General features: G+C 56.0%; 4 protein-coding genes across 4 annotated transcripts; all 4 read left to right on the top strand.

Moving 5' to 3' along the window:
- Positions 1 to 1,275: 1,275 nt before the first annotated feature.
- LPMP_160870 (hypothetical protein) lies at positions 1,276 to 6,249 on the top strand (the record flags this gene model as incomplete). The annotated part of the gene is made up of 1 exon (XM_010699312.1): positions 1,276 to 6,249. The coding sequence occupies one exon, from the start codon at positions 1,276 to 1,278 to the stop codon at positions 6,247 to 6,249; it is 4,974 nt and encodes a 1,657-aa protein (XP_010697614.1).
- A 961-nt stretch (positions 6,250 to 7,210) lies between these two features.
- LPMP_160860 (hypothetical protein) lies at positions 7,211 to 8,107 on the top strand (the record flags this gene model as incomplete). Its single annotated transcript, XM_010699311.1, has 1 exon — positions 7,211 to 8,107. One exon carries the CDS (start codon positions 7,211 to 7,213, stop codon positions 8,105 to 8,107), a length of 897 nt encoding a protein of 298 aa, XP_010697613.1.
- A 937-nt stretch (positions 8,108 to 9,044) lies between these two features.
- LPMP_160850 (hypothetical protein) lies at positions 9,045 to 11,033 on the top strand (the record flags this gene model as incomplete). The annotated part of the gene is made up of 1 exon (XM_010699310.1): positions 9,045 to 11,033. The coding sequence occupies one exon, from the start codon at positions 9,045 to 9,047 to the stop codon at positions 11,031 to 11,033; it is 1,989 nt and encodes a 662-aa protein (XP_010697612.1).
- Positions 11,034 to 15,834: 4,801 nt separating this feature from the next.
- On the top strand, positions 15,835 to 17,895 carry LPMP_160840 (protein kinase, putative; the record flags this gene model as incomplete). Its single annotated transcript, XM_010699309.1, has 1 exon — positions 15,835 to 17,895. The coding sequence occupies one exon, from the start codon at positions 15,835 to 15,837 to the stop codon at positions 17,893 to 17,895; it is 2,061 nt and encodes a 686-aa protein (XP_010697611.1).
- Positions 17,896 to 18,811: the final 916 nt, after the last annotated feature.

Here is an 18,811-nt window from a genome sequence, read left to right as displayed (position 1 = left end):
GAACACTAAGGGTGACCCAGGCAACAGAAAGAAATAGACTTGACACTCCACAGGCTCATGTGCAATTGCGCATCATGTAAAGAAGAAAAGCTAATCTCTTTTTATTTCCTTTTCCCAGCTTTCCTTTTATTAGAGAGAAGAATCGTACTCTCCCTCGCTTCTATTTTCCTCCTGCTGAATTCTACAGTGCAAAAGCACAACGTATTTTCTTGCTTCAAGTTGAGTCCACGAGCAAGTAGAGGTCGCGTCATGTGTCAACTCTTCTACAAAGCATACATCACGTTGAGCGCTTTTCATTTTTCGCTCTCCTTTAGGCCCACTTTTTGTGCCCTTTTCTGGTGCCTTTGTGATTCACGTTGATGAATTACAAGGCAGTTACGTAGTTGTGTTACCGAGTTACAATTTGAAAGAGTTGAGAGGCGTACAAGCACTTCCTTTTCTTAGATAGACTCAGTCTTTCTTTTCTGAGGTTTCTTTTCTGTAATTTACTTTCCCCAATGCGCATGAGCGCTTTCCGTGTCGGGTGATGCGCGCAGTAACTGTGGCGTCAATCTGTGATCTTGCACTCCTTGTCTCGGGATAATAAGATCGTTTCTCTTTTCTCCCGGAGTTTCCCTTATATGTTTTTATTTCTTTTTTTTTTGTTCCATTCATGTTTGAATACCCAAGGGTCTGCAAAGCAACGACAAAAATAAAAGCAAGACCAACAGAAATTCGCCATAGCATAAGGTGAACTTGCTGTTTTCTGAGTACTGCTCTTTACAGGCTGTTCTGCCACTCTACTTCGTGCATTGAAAGACGCTTCGACATGTTTCAGAGGTACAGCAGTGACAACTGGGTGCAGTGTGCCATACATCTACACTGATGTATCTGCATAGCTTCGCTACTGCGGAAGTGCAGCAACAAATCAAGTGCTCTATGCGACTCCCTTTTAGTGGAGTACTATGTGGTCGTTTCGCTCTCCCTTCGTCCACGAAAAAATGCTGTTCATTTTTTTCTTGTTGTTTTTTTCTTTGCGTACGCGATGGTGGCTCGTCAGCGGATGGGAGGCATATTTGTCAAGGGCGCTGAGCGGCTTGACTGAACGAGCACTTCCCTCTTCTGCACCTGCTGTCTCCTTCAGAGGGCACCTGAGAGAGTGGTCAAGCAGCCCCTTTCTTTTTATAGACGAAGACGGACGCACATACAGGCTCAACCGAGTTGTAACTCCCGCTGCATGCCGCAAGGTGCAGGCAAAAGGGGCCCCCTTTTCTCTCATCATTGGACTTCCTAGCAATGGGGTGCACTTCCTCCTCTCTTTCGTTTCGTGATGTATACATCGACCTCCAACAGCGCTGGGGTCTAGACCCAAAGTTGTACGGGGTATTGGAACCGAACGGTGTTAGTGAAAGATCGAGTGTCTTTGCGTCACGGGCGAGCGACGCAGCGCGGCAGGCGTCCCAGGAGTTCCTCTTACGAGACGGACGCCTTTTCACGTGCGATTCCCTCCTAGTCGAACAGGCCTCTCTTCTGAAGTATTTCTTATTTCCTAGTGAGGGAAAAGACACACCACATCCGTACAATGCAGTCCTATTTCGGCGGTTGCTGTCCGTCGTGTCAGCAGAACATGCTCGTCACGCCGCAACAGAGGTGTTTAGCATCATCCGAGAGGGCAGTTTCATCTCCCGGTGGGACTACCGAGTTTGGATGGTTGCATGTTGTGAGTTCTACCATGTGCTGGCGGTACTCCAAGAGCAAAAAGCACTCCCTAAATCAACAAAGGCGTTCATGAAGGCGCTCGCGCAGCTATCGGAGCAAAGTGCTTTGCTCCAACAAAGCACCGAGGGTACAGTGCTGTTCCAAGATACGCTGGAGGAGGTATGGAGGGAGGGATCGGCAGTTCAACTCACCTCGTCCATGCTAGAGGGACTTGCCATGGAACAGCTCCACTCTCAAATGCTCTCCGTCCTGGCATACACACCCAAAAGTACAAGCACATCCACAGCGACTTCAAGCGATGACTCTCTAGCGCCACGACTCATTGCTCTAGCGACAGAGTACGAAAAACGGGTTGTTCCGATGACGGAGCGGCAGAGCAGTAATCCCCTCTGCAGCTGTGACATCGCCTCGGTGCGTTCGAGTGTCTCCCTTCTGGTGTTTGCTGAGTGGGCCGCAATGGAGTGTGCGCTCTCTTTCTGCGGCCCGGAGGAGGACTTTGCGTCATACGGAGTCGCACCAGTGCCGCTCTCCTCAGTATTGCTACAGCCCAAGAACAGCCTGCGACAGCAGTGGCGCACGCGACTGCTTCATCTGAGTGAAGTCAAGTGCGAGCTAGCGGAACTGGAGCCGCTCGGTCATCTCTCCGAAGCCTACGGGGAGCTTCTAGCGAAAAAGGAAGCCCTCGAAAGGGAGATGGAGAAGCAAGTCGAGAGGTGGCGCGGCAACTGCGAGGCGCTGTCGGCTGAGGATGTCGAGGGCATGTGCTGGGGACTGTTGGAGGTGAGAGAGTCTCTGCCGAATCGGACCGTGCACCAAATTTTGTCGCGCAAGGCGTTTGAGCACACTTCTGGAGTCGGCAGCACTATTTCGACTACTAGCCAGCTGTGTAATTACTTGAGGCACTACCTGGCACTCCATGATTTGTACTGCGACGTCCTCATCCGCCAGTTGAAGCGGTCGGATCTGGAGGGTTTGGACGACGAGTCATGCTTGCCAAGGCCTACTGATTTCGACACCTTCCGCATCGTATTAGTCGCAGCGCAGGCGAGGCATGACACCTGCCTCGATCCTCTCCTGGGCTCTGCCGCAGGGTGCGGGCCTCTGAGAGCAGCATTGACCCTGGATATTATGCGTCGTCTTTTCAACTCCGTTGCCGAGAACGACATGGAAGATGGCGTGAGAGGCGTCAGCTTTGATGCACTTTGCGCGATGGTGGTGCGAGGTCTCGCGCAGGGGCGCCACGTATCCCTGTCCCTGCGGTCTATCGATGAACTCCGTAGTGCAGTTGGCATAGACCAAACGAAGCAGCGACACGCCTTCATCGAGTCTTTTCTCCGTGAGGTCTTCACCCTCAATCAGGAGGACTTATCCGCATGCGGCCCACTGTTGGCCGCGAAGGCCCTTGAGGGAGTGGTGGGGCTGCCTCAGTACACGGATCACAGCGCCTGCGTAGCTGCGATGGTGGTGCGGTATGCCTCCCTTGAGCCTCGCTGCTGGTGTGCTCTTTCTGCTAGTGACGAGGTCGAGTTGGCAGCGGTGACAAGGTGGCTGTACCGGCTACGTTCTGAGTCACTTGATCGTCTGTCACTCATGGAGAACTCTACATGCATGGAGTTTGCTGTGCGCACACTTTTCTGCGTCGCTGCTGCGCAACGCGGCTTCGAGGACACTGCACCGAGGGCCGAAAAATCAGTGAATTCTGATATCAGCTTCGGTGACGTTCAGCTCAGCGCGACGCGGCCACTGATGACCACCGGCGTAACTCAGGTTCATTTTGTCCGTGCTATGGCGGCTATTTGCAAGTACCTGGAGTGTCCGGCGGATGTGTTGTTGAATAACTCAAACGCCCTTTTGCTCCCGACGAGCAGCGCGACCGATGTCCTTGCCACCCTAACGATGAGCCCCCAATTCACTGTTGAGAGTGCTTTTCGGTCTTTCCAGGGTGTGCCGCACTCGGCGGTCGACTGCCACGGTTACGACGACGGCGAAGTCGAACAACGGAATGCACCGGACAGGACACCAACAGCGAGGGTGCGTCAAATTCTTTTTGTGATTGTGTTCAACTACACGCGTCAGCACTGCTTCATGGACTGGAGGACCCACACGCAGTACGCTGACGGCTCCGTCACGTCTTCAGCGGCGGAGGACGGCAGCAGCGGTGACTACCCGAAGTGGGAGGGTGAGAGCACGCTGCTGGCCCTCAGCCACGCAATGCCACTGCAAACTCTCGTCGGTTGCTATCGAGTCTTTGCTCAGTTGACTGAGCGGGAAGCACAGCGAAACGGACCCGCGGAAAGTGCACGCGGTAGGCAGTCGCTCTTTCTCCATGCATTATATACGCGATACATGCTCTTCTTTCAGCAGCTTCACCTTGACGAGGACCACGTGGCTGAAGTGGGCGCGCGCGCGCTTCAGTTCATAGTAAGCCAAAGTGGTTGCGGCACCTGCGACCATGGCGAGCTGGGCATCACCCGCCGCGGCTTCAGCTCCTTCTTGCAGTTTATCTTGGGGTACTTGATGACGGAAAAAGCGTACGAATCGGCGGTGGAAGCCAACACGGGGGTGAGGGGTGTCGCTCAGGATGGGACTGTAGAAGTGTTTCTCTCGGAGCAAGACTGCCTGAACCTACTAGCGTACTTTGGTCGCCTTACTAAAGGTGGTATTTCGGCCATTCCTACGCTTGAAGAGGCGCAGCTATGGCTTCGATCCCATTGCTTCGAAAACACATACAAAGGGTTCATCTCGCTGCAAAACATGTGTCTCTGGTACGGCTCTTATCGTGCGGAGCATTACGCGCTGGAGTCCTTGTACGATTGGTGGAGGGAGTCCTATGCGCAGCGCATCCCCTTCACAACGTCCACAGAGCACCGCTGCGAGCGGCAGTCCACGATGCGGGAGATTCTCCGCCTAAAGCAGCATCGCGAGCACTTGTCAGAATCGTACCCAGTCGAGGCTTCCGAGGACGAAGACGGCTTCCTTCCAGTTGAGATCACCTCTGCTGTGCTGGAGCGCCGCTGGGGCGTCAGAGAAGTAACCACTCGCGTCTTTGGCATGGACGAAGAATCAACCGCTGGGGCAACGCCACCTGGTGACAGAGGAGAGGCGCAAGCATCTTCCTCTTCCTCGTCAGTGCCACTGTGGTTGGACAGCTGTGAGTGCGGGTCCAACGCGGCGCTTCACCGCACCGACCCTGGCTCTCGCAAGGTGCACCGCAGTGATTTCCGTTTCTTCTTGCAGTACATGCATCACTTTGTCTCTGCGTACATTAGCCTGTACTACGTTCTCGCGGTGCTAGAGGCTTCTTCAGGCGCCGTGTCTTCTGACGGCAGTGTGCATAGAGTCCCCAGCACCCCAGTAGAGTATCAAGAAAAAATGACAGAGCTACTTTCGCAGAGCCTGCTCCCCCTTCTCCCTTTGATCGCCATGCCCGCAGAGATGTCAAGTACGCTATCCAGCGTAGTGACCGACCTGTGGCATGATATGCAGACGACAGGCATCGTGCCGGATGTGACCTGCCGGCGTGGTGCACACTCCATTGCCGCTTTCCTCGTGAGCCACTCGCACCTCCTCTCCTATCGCGTTCGTCAGTCATACCTGGAGGGCATCGAGGCCCAAGACATCCATGAGATGCTGAACACCCAAGGTGCCCTTCTCGGTGAGATGGACAGCTACGATACCTCTGCAAAGTTGTCCTACTGGGAGTGCCTTCGCGTTCTGCTGCCCTTTGGTCCGTCACTGCATCAGCGTCAGCGGCGTCGCGAGCTCTTTATGTGGATGGACCGCCGTCAGCGTGGGTACCTGACGATGTCCGACATCGCGCGCGGGCTCATGGACAGGGTTCAACTGCAGTCCTTTCGTGCAGACTTCAGCGCAGCGCTCCTGCGCGCTTTCAGAGCGACCAAAGACGTAGCGGCAGAACGTCAGAATGTGATATATCTCACACAGCACACGGAGGAGCAGGTGCTCATGCCGTGGGAGTTCAATGCCTTCCTGGCGTATCTCTATCGGTACCTCGAACTGTACTTCATGTTTGATGTGCTGACGTGCGGTGGTCATGTCCACCCGGAAACCCTCCACGTCGTGCAGAAGCAGCAGCGATATGACACCGCTGACCCAGATGAGGGCAGGTCAGGCGGAGAGTCCGTTGGGGCTAGGAGGAACAAACGAGCGGATGGTGCCGAAGATGCGGCTGTTGCTGCGGACGGCGTGGCAGTGACTCTGCACACTCGCAGCGCTGCAGTTGACCTCTATGAGGCATCCACACGGCCCTATCAAATCACGCTGGAGGCGGGACTAATGAAGAAGGAGGTGTCGCTGGCTCAGTTCCGTATAGCACGTCAGCTTCTCCGTCAATGGGGTGCACATGTTGAAAACCCCGTGGAGGTGTTTGAGCACGTCGACCGGCGGTGCCATGAGGAGGGAAAGATGCTCTTCAACGGATTTGCCATCTGGGCGTCTGAGCACGATCTCCATCCAGCAGCGAATGACTACGGGTATGTCGACTCCGTCGACGCGATAGCCATTATGGAGGAAGACTGTGCCTTCCGGTGATACTTGCGGATCTATACTAGGGTCTCTTATCTGCGTGGCGCTAATCGCAGCTACCTCCGTACTTGGCAAGGCTATGCGGCGCTATTTTCAGTAAAGGAAGAGTATTCACTCAATGGACGACCTCATCCCTCTCACCACCACACTTTGAGAAGTGAGGCTGGTAGTTGCCGTTTCCTTCGTCGCCTTTCTTAAGTATGATGTGCATGTGCATGTGTGTGTGTGTGTGTGTGTGTCCGAGCCCTGCACGGTTTCATCTACGCATTGCGGTTATGTGCCGTATATATTTTGGTTGTTGTTTGCTGCTTCCCCCTTCCTCCAGAATGTGCTCACTTTTTTCCTTGTTTCTCATCCTGTTTCATGTACAGTAGTACCTTTCCTTTTACCCAGTGCTGTTTGTCTTGTGCGCTACAGTGTATCTCGGTGTACGTGTGCCAGTTTGTCAGCTTTGAGCGAGCTTTCTTGGGTATGTGGGACGCTTCTCACCTACGCACCCTGGCTGGTTTTCTGACCGCCACCACACGCTGACTCCCCGCATGGGGGGGGGGGGGGGTAGCGCGAACGAAAAACTAAAAGGGGATACGAAGAGCACACTGGTGAGGGGGGCCTCCACCGGCACTGCAAAACTGCAGTCCTAGATCACCCGGTGCTGTGGAATGAGCAGATTGATTGCCTTTTGTTTGCTCTCTTTCCACCAATGTGACTAGCCTTTAGTGCCGAGACACTACAGGAGCAGTAGCAGTGCAAACATAGGCACACACAAACGCACGGACGCTTCCGAGCACAAGACAGAACCACTGCACAGAGCTCAGACAGGTTTCATGGTTCAAGAGGGCAAATTACTTCGCTGCTTTCCACGCGGTGCACTGCCTTTACTCTCTTTTTGTTTCTCTACCGCACAGTACATTTCAGTCTCCGTAGAGAGGGGATTTCATTGCAGCGGCTCGCGGTTGCATATGTGCTCATGTCGCAAAATATGCTTGCAGAAACAGTGCCACTCTTCGGGGCTGCAGGTCGGCGCAGCTATGACGTGTTCCCTACCGCAGCACAGCGTCGGCACCCTTTCATCATGGCCATCGGCTCTTCATGTAATGTGCAACGTGCCACTGATGGCACTACTTACCCCTTCATTAGTGCGCTGGCGCCGTCGGTCTGCCCAAGGAGCAGGGCGTACTCAGCTGCGACGGTGCACCAGCAGCCCTTGCCCTCCAGATCGGCAGGACCACGGCGGTCCAACGAGCGGCGTTGCGGTGGTAGCCGGAGGTTGTCGTGGAACACTCACTTTTCTCAGCTTCTTTCTGAGGAGCAGATTACACGCTGGAGGCTACGGTGCAAAGAGCAGGAAGAGCGAGTGGAGATTGCGCTGGCAAAGCCGTCGTGCTGGGTGCTGTTTTCTGACGCCCACACGACAGCGGCACACTCTTCACGTGAACGGGGCAGCGCGTGCCTGAGCTGTGGTGCGTACTCACGGCCGCGCTTACCACGATCGGAGCCTGTTTGCGCCATGGTCGATGAAGTCCATTCGTTGGGCGCTGGCAGAAGACGGATCAAGACGAAGAAGCACTGCTCCTCTGGGCGTAGCGGTGATTTTCAAGAGCAGCCATCTTCAGGGACCCGAGACGCAGCTTCCGCTACCGCGCCATTGCACGTGCGTGACAGCGAGCTACTGCGCGCGTTGCAAAGGGCAGAGGCACGCATCAAGCAGCTAGAGACCGGAATCGTGCCGCAGACTCCAGCGCTAGGGGAAGAGGAGAGCGTAATGAGCGCTTCCTCATCCACGATAGTGAGACCGCAAGCGTCGACTCGCCCTGGCCCAATTCACCCTTATACACCTCTCTCACCGTACTTGGTAACCTTGTAGAGCCCACCGATCATTCCCTCTTGTCGTTTTTCCTCATTTTTAGCATGGCTCTCCGGTCACTCCTGGCGTATGTGTGGATGTTATTTTACTGTCGTCCTTTCTCTCTTCGGCTGCAATTCCGAGGAGCAGACAACATTACCGAGTGAGATGTCCAGCGAATAAATCAATGCCACGGGAGGCCGTGAGACACATACGCACACACACACACACGAGGGACAACAGTGTATACGAAGCCGACATACACTTGCTCATCTCTCCCTCTTCTTGTTTTCCCCCCTTTTCTGTTTCCTTGCCCATTTGCAGACCTGAAGGGTTCTGTCCCGATGTCAAACACGCATAGCCTCTTTCCCCTCAGAAAGGGACTGTGGTGTGGCGTTCTTAGACGCAGTGATGTTCTGCTCCCCGGGTGACAAGTGCGCCTCGATGTATCTCACGGGGAAGCTGTTTACCATCGCGTCTCTTTTGACGCTTCCTTCTCTCATAGTCGCGGAGCGAGCGAGGAGGACAAGAGACACTTCTCTATATCTCTTCCCCGCAGCTGAAAACATCAACTCTCGCTACATCGAACGAGTACGAGCTGAGCAACCATAAAAAAGCCCCCTTTTTTGTGAGACAAGACGACCACCGCTGTTGTGTTTTTTGTGCTTTCGGTCGGTCGACGGCCTCCTCCCACCAAAGAAGACAAATGCATATCGATGCCCCGCTCCGCCCCCTCCACACGTATTCTCCTCTCTTCCCTCCTTCCCTCTCTTTTAACGTCAACACACCGTCGTCTCTTCCACTCCTCTGTACGAATTGACGCGCCTTCTTTTTTTCTTTTCTTCTCCGTGTGTGTGTGTGTGTGTGTGCACATCCAACCTACGCAGTGGCCGTCTTCCCCTTCTTTTGCTGCCAGCCTCTTCTTATCCCACTCATACAAGCGCCGTCGCTCGAGGCAATGAAGATCAAGAAGAAGGACCTGCGCAAGCGCGAGGCGCAGCTGCCGATTAACTACCCGGATCCCGATGTCCTTCCTGACTCACTGCCAGGGGGCATCATCAACCTCGAGACAGAAATGGTGCAGGTGGAGATTCTGTGTAAGCGACTAGCCCACAACGAGGTGGCAGTGCGTGATGCCGTTCTGGCCGAGGTACCACACTATCTGGAGCGACTCACTGACACCATGGCGGAGATGGAGAAAGCCTATGAGGCCGAGATAGCCGAGGTGCGGGCTTACTTCACGGCGCACCCAAAGACGCCAAACCCGTACCGCTACGAGAACCTTCCGCTCGCGCTGCAGCAGTTCCGAGAGAAGGCCACTGAGCAGGAGCGCAAGGACCGCCGGCGCATGACCATGCGCGAATTCCGCCATCGACAGGCGCAGGAGCGGCGTGACAAGGAGAGCTATGGTCGCTACGGCAGTCCCGCAGGGGATTCCGTAGCGGGCAACGATGTCGATCCGGAAGCTAGTCTGAACGCCGGACCGAAGCCGGCGCATGTGTATCAAGGCCAGAATGTGCACCGCGAGCGTTATCAGACTTGGATGGAGGCATGGTGCAATTTGGAGCTTGTGTTTCTGAAACTCTGCCGCGGGATCTTCTACTGCCTATGGCACTCTGATAAGCCACTCGTACAGCTCGCCTGCGCGCAGAAGATCGCGGACCTTCTTCATGCCCCGCGCTCGACGCGCTGCAAGGTGCTCTTTTATGGGTCTCTCTTCCGCGTGCTGGCGCGCGAGTGGCCCACGATTGACCGGTACCGCATGGACAAGTATCTGGCCCTCGTGCGTCGTATGGTGTTCGGGTACGTGAAGTTTGTGAAGGATGTGCGCGATGACGATGCAATGGGTCCATCACTTAGTACTTTTCCTGCAAAGCGAGACAGCAACGCCTCCGCAGCGCAGCGGTCTCCATCCGAGAAGAGCAAGAAGAGCACTAAGCGAAGTCGCGACGGTGAGGGCGCGGAGGCGGAGGCGGAGGATGACACCACAGCTCTTGGTTCGTTGTGGAAGACAGCCGCTGGTATCTCTCAGGCGTCTTTGCGCAAGTACATGGGGACTGCCACTGCCGACGTAAACGTAGCGGGCGAAATCTTCTACATTTTGCAGCGTCAGATCTTCTCGTCAAGCACGAGTGTCGGCCTGACGATGCACATCTGCGATGTGGCCTTTGATGAGCTTGTCAGAGCAGAGCTTGGCACGAACCTCTTCCTCGCCTTGTCTGCCGGCATTCCCCTTTACGCCATGAGCCAAGGAAACTACGTGGAGAAGCGAGTACTGGACAACTTCTTTCCCCCGCTGGCCGGCGGCGTGTACGCGCAGAGGCGCGCGGAGCAGCTAGCGCAGGCGATGAAGGCCAAGGCACTGGGGGCTCAGAAGCGTGCTAGCAAGAGAAACGGCAACGGAGACCCCACAGCTTCGCCGGAGGCTATTGAGGCTTTGGCCGCAGAGCAGGCGGCCGCTGAGGCTCGCACCGTGATGCAGGAGGTTGCGTTTTGCTGCAGCAAGTACGCTGTTGCCCGCGGGGTGGCGTGTGAGGCGCGTCCCATGTTCTCTGAGGCAGAGCTCATCATGCGGCAATCGGCGGATCCTGAGCACTTCGAGCCACTAACGCACACGGCTCAGCGTCGGCGCATCGAACAGGAGTTGAAGGAGGTGGATGGGACGCGTGAAAAGGTTCGCAGCGAGCGCCAGGCAATGCGTGAAATGAAGATGCAGGACCGTCACGCAGCGCTCAAAGAGAAGGTCAAGGCGCGCGAGGCGGCTGTTGTGGCGGAGAAGGGCCACAAGGCTGCGGGTGTGAGCAAATCGGTGCTGCGGAAGCAAATCATTGCCGAGGAAATGCGGGCAAAGAGAAAGCCGGTGCACAATACGAAGCGCAAGAAGGCTTATAACCTCACAAAGAAGGATCTCTATGGTGACCCCGACGAGGAGGGTGGCGACGACTAGGTCACTCGCAATGCACCGGATGCTTCTCTCTAGTCTCCTCCCTCCGTGTGTGCGTTGCGGCCCACGCGCCTCGAGGCGTAATCGCGCGTGACGACGATATCTGTGGTAGTCACCGTGCTTGGGACTTCCGTAACCGCTTTGATCAAGGTGCCTCTACCCCCTGAGCACGTTCTTCACGATGTTGGATGCGAAGGGCGAAAAAGAAAAAGACAAGAGGAGAGGGTCGTCTTCACCTTCTCCCTTGACCTCGCTCTTTTCCTACCGCACCCTGCCTCGCTCTCTTTTTCCTCTCGCTTGACGGGCACGTGTTGCCGGCGTGAGGGTGCTCCATTGTTTTTTTTCCATTTTTCGCTTGGTTTCTTCCTTGGTTAATCGAATAACGCGGGGCTAACTGTTCACCACCACCTGTAACGCCGCCGCTATCATCACTGCAAGAGGGTAATCATACTACTCATAATGGGTGCACCCAAAAGCTCTCACAGAAGAGGAGAGGCCGACGAACTAAAGCGAAGCGGAGGCGCTCTTTTTCTTGCGCTCACTCCATGGGTATGGGCGAGTGCTTCGAGCCGCCTGCTTCGTGCGTCTTTTCCTCGTCACATTCTCGTGCTCCTGGGTAGGCACAGTCGCTCACCGGCGTATATGTAGACATAACATATGCTTCAACTCAACACGTGCGTGTGGATGCGCTGAAGTGCGCCAGTGCCGTTTCTTCTTGGGTTTGGTACTTGGGGTGGCTGTGGGCACGAAGGCGCTGCTGTGGGCCACCCGGTCGAATGCTCGTCACGCTTCCGCAAGGTAGGAGGAAAATCTACATAAGCCACACACTTACACACTTTTGGTCATCTGCTATCATTACTTCTCTCTTTACTCTTGCTACTTCTCTACTCCCCCCTTTTCCCCACCACCGTGCTTCGTGTTGTGTCTCTGCAACGCTCACCATCCTTCCCCATTCTTGCACTCTTGCTGCTGCTCTGTCCCATCACGATCAAAGACGCGGGTTCCAACGCTGCACATCACACACTTTATGGAGGTATTTGGCGTGCTGGTGCCTATACGCACATACAGAGAAACAAACGCGCATGTGCACGACGGAGGCGTGCAGCTGCTGCGGATCCCAGGACTGGTGAGTGTGTCAACCCACAGCACCGAAGCCGAGGGAAGCAGCAAAGAAAGGAAGAGCTGAAGGGGGAGCTCAGAGGACACATACAGTGATAAAGGCGCGCCTTGAGGAGTGGACCCTGCTGACTAATCCTCGCGCTCGCGCTCTCTCCTCCCACCTCTTTACCCCGCTCTCCTTCCTGAGACAACAAGTGAGTGCACCAGCCCCTAGTGGGAATAGACAGCAAAAGGGGTGCATACACATCCGTTATACCAGGTTCCATTGATCTCATGGTATTTCATCCTTCTCTCGCTCTGGAGGAACGACGTCAGAGAGGAATATTCTGCATGCCGCTGTGGCCTTCATCGTGCAGAGGGGCCCCTGTTTCCACTGAGTTCTGACGGTGTGATACCGGAAAGCCAGCTGCGCATGGGCTTCTTCATGTGTGGCCAAGTCTCGCGTGGCCTCGCGTTCGCTGAGCTCAACAATTTACACCGACTACTGACCGTAGCACCCAGTCTTCGAGGACTGGGGAAAAGGCGGGAGTCCTACGCACGTGAAAGTTCTTCTAGCTGCGAATGATGCAATCATCGTGCTGCTGAGGGGGAGAAGTTGCCGATCTTTAAGGTGTACATATATTGCATCACAGAGCCGCCGGCAAACCCCGCCTCGAAGCCGTTCTCAGCCGATTCATGGAAGTCGCCAGCGCCCACTGCCAGGAGAAGAATCGGATGCTGAGCTGGGACAGGTTAATGCAGACCTTGGAGCGCATATATTCTGCCGCACTTGAGGTCCATTGCGGACTGATACACACGGAAGAGGATCGACGTGCGCTCGTCTAGAACCTGTCTTCCGCGTTGAACCTGCTGAGCTCAAGCAAGCTGTCGCAGAACGACGGACCCAGCCTGCACCAGCTCATTCTCCAGATGGCACCAAAGAGCGAGCAGATAGGTGCGCAGCAGCCCGTGGCGCAAGCCACAACGGTTCCTCGGGCGGCGAAGAGCCCCTAGCTTCAATCCTTCGGCGCCACACTCACCGAGGCCATGGGGAGTAGGAAAAGGGAGACGCGAAACTGTTCCCGTACCCTACCCCCCAGGATAAGAGACAGCTTAGTGTGGCAGTCGTACGCAACTCACGGCTTGACGAGAGGAGCAGACCATCACCCCCTGGAGGTCCTGGCGGGAGAAAGCCTGTTACTGGACGTGGTACCGCTGCTCGGCAAGCACGCCGCCCCCCACTTTGTGCCACTAGGCGACCCCACGGCCCGCTATATCGGGGAGCAGCTGCAGGTGACACATCGTCTCGGGGCTGGTTCGCTGGCGTGCCTCCTCTGTAGCGGACAAGGAGTGGGCGGCGACCTTAGCGGACGACTCCCTACCGGCACCGCTCCATGCCAGCCGTGCAGCGGCTCGGGGATGCTGTGATCGTGTGTGCGTGGCCCTGCAGCCGGCGCCAAGGCACACGATGGAGGGACTGCGGGAACTTTTGCGCACGTGTCCGCGCGGCCTGTCCGTCTCACTAAGCCCCGCAGCCATGTCGGAGAAAGTCGTCACAATACTCAAGGCGGAGGACATCACAGAATGATGCCATTCCCGCAGTTGCGTGGTCGGTTCCCTCTTCTTCATGATGGGAGAGGAATGTGGTCTGATCATGAGGCGATTCATCTTGTGGCTGCAAGTGGCGAACGCGTGGCTCGCCATGACAGAACGCTCTGTGCCACGCCGGTGGGATGACGTGCCTGAAAAAGCTTGTTTTCCCGGTGCCTGTGCATGAGGAGCAGAGCTCTCTATCCGTGTTCCGCACTGCTGGCAGGATGGCCGATCAGCTGAGAGTCGTACCAGTGAGGTAACGTGTAAGCTGTGAAGTGGTGCGAGTAATGAGAGCATCACTGGCTGGCTCAACCCTACTACGCAGCGCGACCTGCTGTGAGTATGCAAGCTAATGTGCGGATGGTCAACACGCAGTTTGCAGGCACGTAACGAGCAGTGGAGCAGGCAACGGCGTCGGTGATTCAGACGACAGGCTGGTTCAACGTCACTCTCAGCAAGGGCAGAACCGATGCCGACCCCCGCCTGCCAGGCACACCTTTGCAGGGATAGTTTTCGAACGCAAGGCGAAAGCCCTCTGACTTTGAGAAAATACAATCAGGGAACTGCGCACAGGATCTGCTCGAAACCTGACAGTGGGCCAGCTCGAGCGTCTCTTGGGACGACTGTGGTAGAGGGTCCGAGCCGTGATGACTCCGGTTTGCGAATTTTGGTGGGATTTCAAAGAGACACGGCTTCTGCTCTCTAATCGGTCGCACCTTTTGCTGCATGGCGCATCGCTGAACGCGCTGTCGGCGCGTGCCCCGGCTGAGCTGGGCGAATGGTCAAAGTGGGCCATAATGAATGCACCACGGGGCGCATCACGCCGATGACGACGACCGGTCCGGTGTGCGACCTCTGCACCGATGCCACATGGAACGTATGGGGAGCCGTGCGCGTGAACCAGGCGACTGAGCAAGTCGCCACTACGAGCCCCGTGTTGGAGACACGCCCCCGCCAGTAGTATAGATGCATCCGAGCTCCGAGCGGTGCGTTGCGCATTTGAGGCCTTTTCTTCCTCTTTATCTGTTGGAGCCGCAGTCCACCTTCATGTGAATGACACTTACGCTCTTGCTGATTTCCTTAAAGGCCCCCCCCCCCCCACACACGTGCCCATAGCCGTGCAGTCAACGCGAAACCCCATGATTGCATGACCCGCATACCATACGTGGTCCAGGGCCTGTTGCATAAAATCCGGCGATAACCAATGCAGACAGGCTGATCGGTGGTCCCGTATGGCAAATCACGACGAGGAACATGCAACGACATGGGGAGGTGAGGCAGGAGTCCGGAGGGGCGGATGGCACGGGAGTCTCGTCCCTTCACAAGCACAGCACATACGTAAAACAAATGCTCTTGTATAAAAGGTGTGCTCTACTCCGGCCGGTATGACCTCGGCGTCAGTGGTCCGTCTGCACCCACCACCGAAGTCTGATCGACTGAGACGACTATGCTGACTCGCTCATGGCCTCGGTGTAATTCTCTTCCCCTTCTCCTCTCTCTCCTCTCCCTCTCATGCTGACAAAGGAATGTAAATACTCGTATGCACGTACGCAGAAATCCACACCCTGTACCTTCATACTGAACTCAGGGTTGTGCACGTTCACTCCTTGTCTTCCGTGTCCCCGACCCTGCGGCATGTGTGTGGGTAGTCAACTATCATCTCTCTTGCTTGCCGGCTCTCTCTCTCTTTCCCCCCTCCATTTTTCAAATTTTTTTTTTGGGCGAGTCGGCCCGCTGGGAGAGTCCGAGGCAGATGGGGGACAGGGGAGGGGCGGTTGAGGCCATTACAAGACGTGTGACTCGTTCGTTTGGCCATTTTTTTTTGTCTGCACACTCTCTCCCGTTCTCTTGCATCATCTCCACACCCGAACAGGTCCTGGAGTGTTTATCGTTGTTTGTCGCCGCTTCTGCGCACAACCCGTGTTGTCGTGTGTGCGTTTGTGTGTTTACGTTTTACGTCTTCATCCCCTTTTCTCTTCTTTCCCATTTTCCCCTCGCCTCGCACCCCTTCCGCTTGTGTCGTTCTCCCTCCCCCTTTGCCAGAAACAAGAAACAAAGAACAGAGGAAACAGCGAATTTTGTGCCTGCTTTGCTCCTTCGATAAGTGTGGGCCATGGCGTCTAATTCGGACAACGTCAACATGCCCCTCCAGCGGTCCGGCGAACACAATGAGATGACACCGCCTAGGGCTAACAAGGGCAATGTCGCGCACGCCCAGCCGCCGTCGGGGATGCTTGATAGCGCGAACACCGGCTCGTCGGCGCCACCGATTTCGCACCAATTTTCTCTGGAGGGGCTTCCTGTATTGGCACCGCTGTCATTGGGCCAACCCGCTCCGCAACACGCCGCGATGCAACAGCGCATGGAGGGCACGCTTTTAGATTCAGAGGCTTCTCCAAAGTACGGCTCGTCGCTCAGGGTTCACACCCCCACCTTGACTCCGACCTTGTCCTCCGTCACGCAGGGCTTCGCTTCAGGGGAATTCCCGTCGCCATACTTGCCACACCGGCACAGCGACACTTACGAGAAGCTGCTGCCACCCAATGCCCTCGGCGCTCGGCAGCTCATCGACTATATCTTCACCCCTCCCTCCCCTGGGCGCCCATACAGTTCTCTGTGTCTGCCCTCCGTTGTGGACAAACCCTCCCCGCATGAGATAGGCTGGCCGATGCCGTTGCCTGCCGAGCCAGTGAACTCAAGGTCAGGACGGCGGCTTGTCTTCTTTGGCAAGGGCCAGCAACCCCGATTTGTCTTGGCGGAGCGAAGGAACCGCTTTATTGCAGTGATGCCTAGACCAATCCTATCCGACACATCTGCAGCAGTCGTTGGTGCCGCACCTGAGCTCGGGTACACTGGCGCAGGTACTGGCTACACGTCCTACGGTACGGTGCTGGGCTACTCCGATGATAACACGAAGATTGTGTGGAACAATCGGTCGGAGCGGTTTGCCAGCTACGTGTCGCTCTCCAGTATCCAGACGATCCATCGTGCCTCCGCCATGCAGTGCAAGCACTGCGGGTTTGTGCTGCTCAAGCAAGAGCTTCGGGAGCACATGAGCACGCACAAGAAAGGCTCCGGCGTTGAATACGGTGTCTTCACGGACGATGAGTCGCTCGGTATGCTGTGCGGTGATTCGGGGCTCATGCAGAATCTGACCTCTCCGCGCCGGCTGGGTAAGGGCGCGCAGGGTGTTGTATACCTGATGAAGGTGGCACAGCCAACGACGGCGGAGGTCGCGCAGGCTGGCCCATCGAGTGCGGCATACCGCTTCATCAGCGAGCAGCTTTCTCGCGAGACTCGACTGGAGAAGGTGGTGCTGAAGTCGATGCAGTTCAGCACCGAGGCGAAGGCCCTGGATGAGTACCAGAAGTCTGTCCGCTTCATGACGGTAATGAAGTATCCTCACCTCGTCGAGTACCTAGCCGTGCAGCTGAGACCAGATCACCGCACTGTCTGCATTTGTATGCCCTATTATGAAGAGGGAGACGTGGGGGCGATGATCCGCAACTTCCGTGGAGACCACTTCGACGAGAGCTTCGTCTGCTCGGTTGGCCTCCAGCTTTCTCTTGCCCTTGGCTTCCTGCACGAGCGCAACCCGCCGATCGTCCACGGTGACTTGAAGGTGGAGAACGTCATGTTTTACAACAATAAGCAGCAGATTGTTCTGATGGACCTGGATAGTAGTCGCGAGGTACTGGGTGGATACCAAGAGGCGGTGCAGTCGTCCCTGGGCACCACCGCGTACATGGCACCAGAGACGCTAAAGGTAGAGCGACTCATGCCTTCGTCCGACATGTGGAGCCTGGGTGTGCTTCTCTATGTCCTCACCGTGCTTCCGGACTTTCCGATGATTTTGAATCCCAACACCCAAAACCTTGACCTGCTCAACGCGGACTGCTGGGCCACCAAGGAGGACCTGTGCGTAATGGAGTCCTACTTCGGCGCCCTGAGGGGTGGTTGCTCTAGGGCTTCATCCGTTGCGGGCGGCGGTGGCAACAGTGGTATCACCTTGGGAGAGTGTGTGCGGGTAAATGTCACACGTAAAGGGTACACCCCGGAGTTAGCGCAGCTTATTGTGGATTTGCTTTCCTACAACCCGCTGAAGCGGCCCACGGCAGACACGGTGGGGAGTCGCCTGACAGCGATCATGACGGACTACCTGCTGCAATTCTAGCGTTCAGGCGATGTGCCGGGTGTGCATCGTTGGCACGTACGGTCGGTTGTGAGGACGAGTGCCTGTGCTGGCGTGCGCATTGCGTGTTACGCTGAGCACCTCACCAGGGGTACATACTCTTCCTGCACTCCTTCCCCTCACAGGGTATTCCTTTTCGTTTCGTGGTGTGGGGGGCTCCTGCACCGCTTGTCATTTTCACTCTCAGGTGTAGGCGCGCGCGTGTTTATGTGTTGGCCTCTCTCTGCCGGCTCCTTGACTCATCTTGGGCAACGCAAGGTGGTCGGTTTCTTCGTCTTCCTCTTCACTCCTCTCTTGACGTATTGTGCGGTTTCTCTCTTTCTCCTCTCGCAGCTGTTTCTCTGGATCGGTTCCTCCTCCTCCACCACGCCTGTGGGTGTTGTTCCTGCAGCCTCTCTCTCCTCTCGTCTCTTCTACCTTTCCCTTCCCTTCTCCTCTCATCGGAGTCGGTCGGTGGGGGAGGGAGTTGGAGGTGGGGTGTGTGTGTGTGTGTGTGGTGAGAAGACTGTGTCGTCTCAGCTTTTATTGCGCTGCACCTTTGCACAGCTTTACCCCTCCCCCCCTCCCCCCTCCCCTCTTTCTATCGCCTTTGTCGAGCGCTGTTTTGCGCACTCCTTCCAATTTTTTGCTTTCTCGTTTTCAGCCTTTTCTGCTCTTCGCACCTCTTTTCGTTTGCTCCTCCTCTCTCTCCTCTCTCTCCCTTACCACACACACACAGAGAGAGAGACGAGAGAAAGGAGGACGGAGGGACCACCTCTTTCCCAGACGCGCACTCGGGCATCAAAACCGTAACGCTGAATACGCACCTACCCACTCGCCGAATGAAACTTACACTGCCGCGCGCGCCTTGGACTTCTAGGGTTCTCCGTGTGAGGTGTTGGGCAAACTGGCTCTTTCA

This window comes from Leishmania panamensis, assembly GCF_000755165.1.
Source record: "Leishmania panamensis strain MHOM/PA/94/PSC-1 chromosome 16 sequence".
In the NCBI taxonomy this organism is placed as follows: Eukaryota; Euglenozoa; class Kinetoplastea; order Trypanosomatida; family Trypanosomatidae; genus Leishmania; species Leishmania panamensis.
The sequence above is the reverse complement of the archived record's forward strand: the minus strand, read 5'-3'. Positions and strand labels throughout refer to the sequence as shown.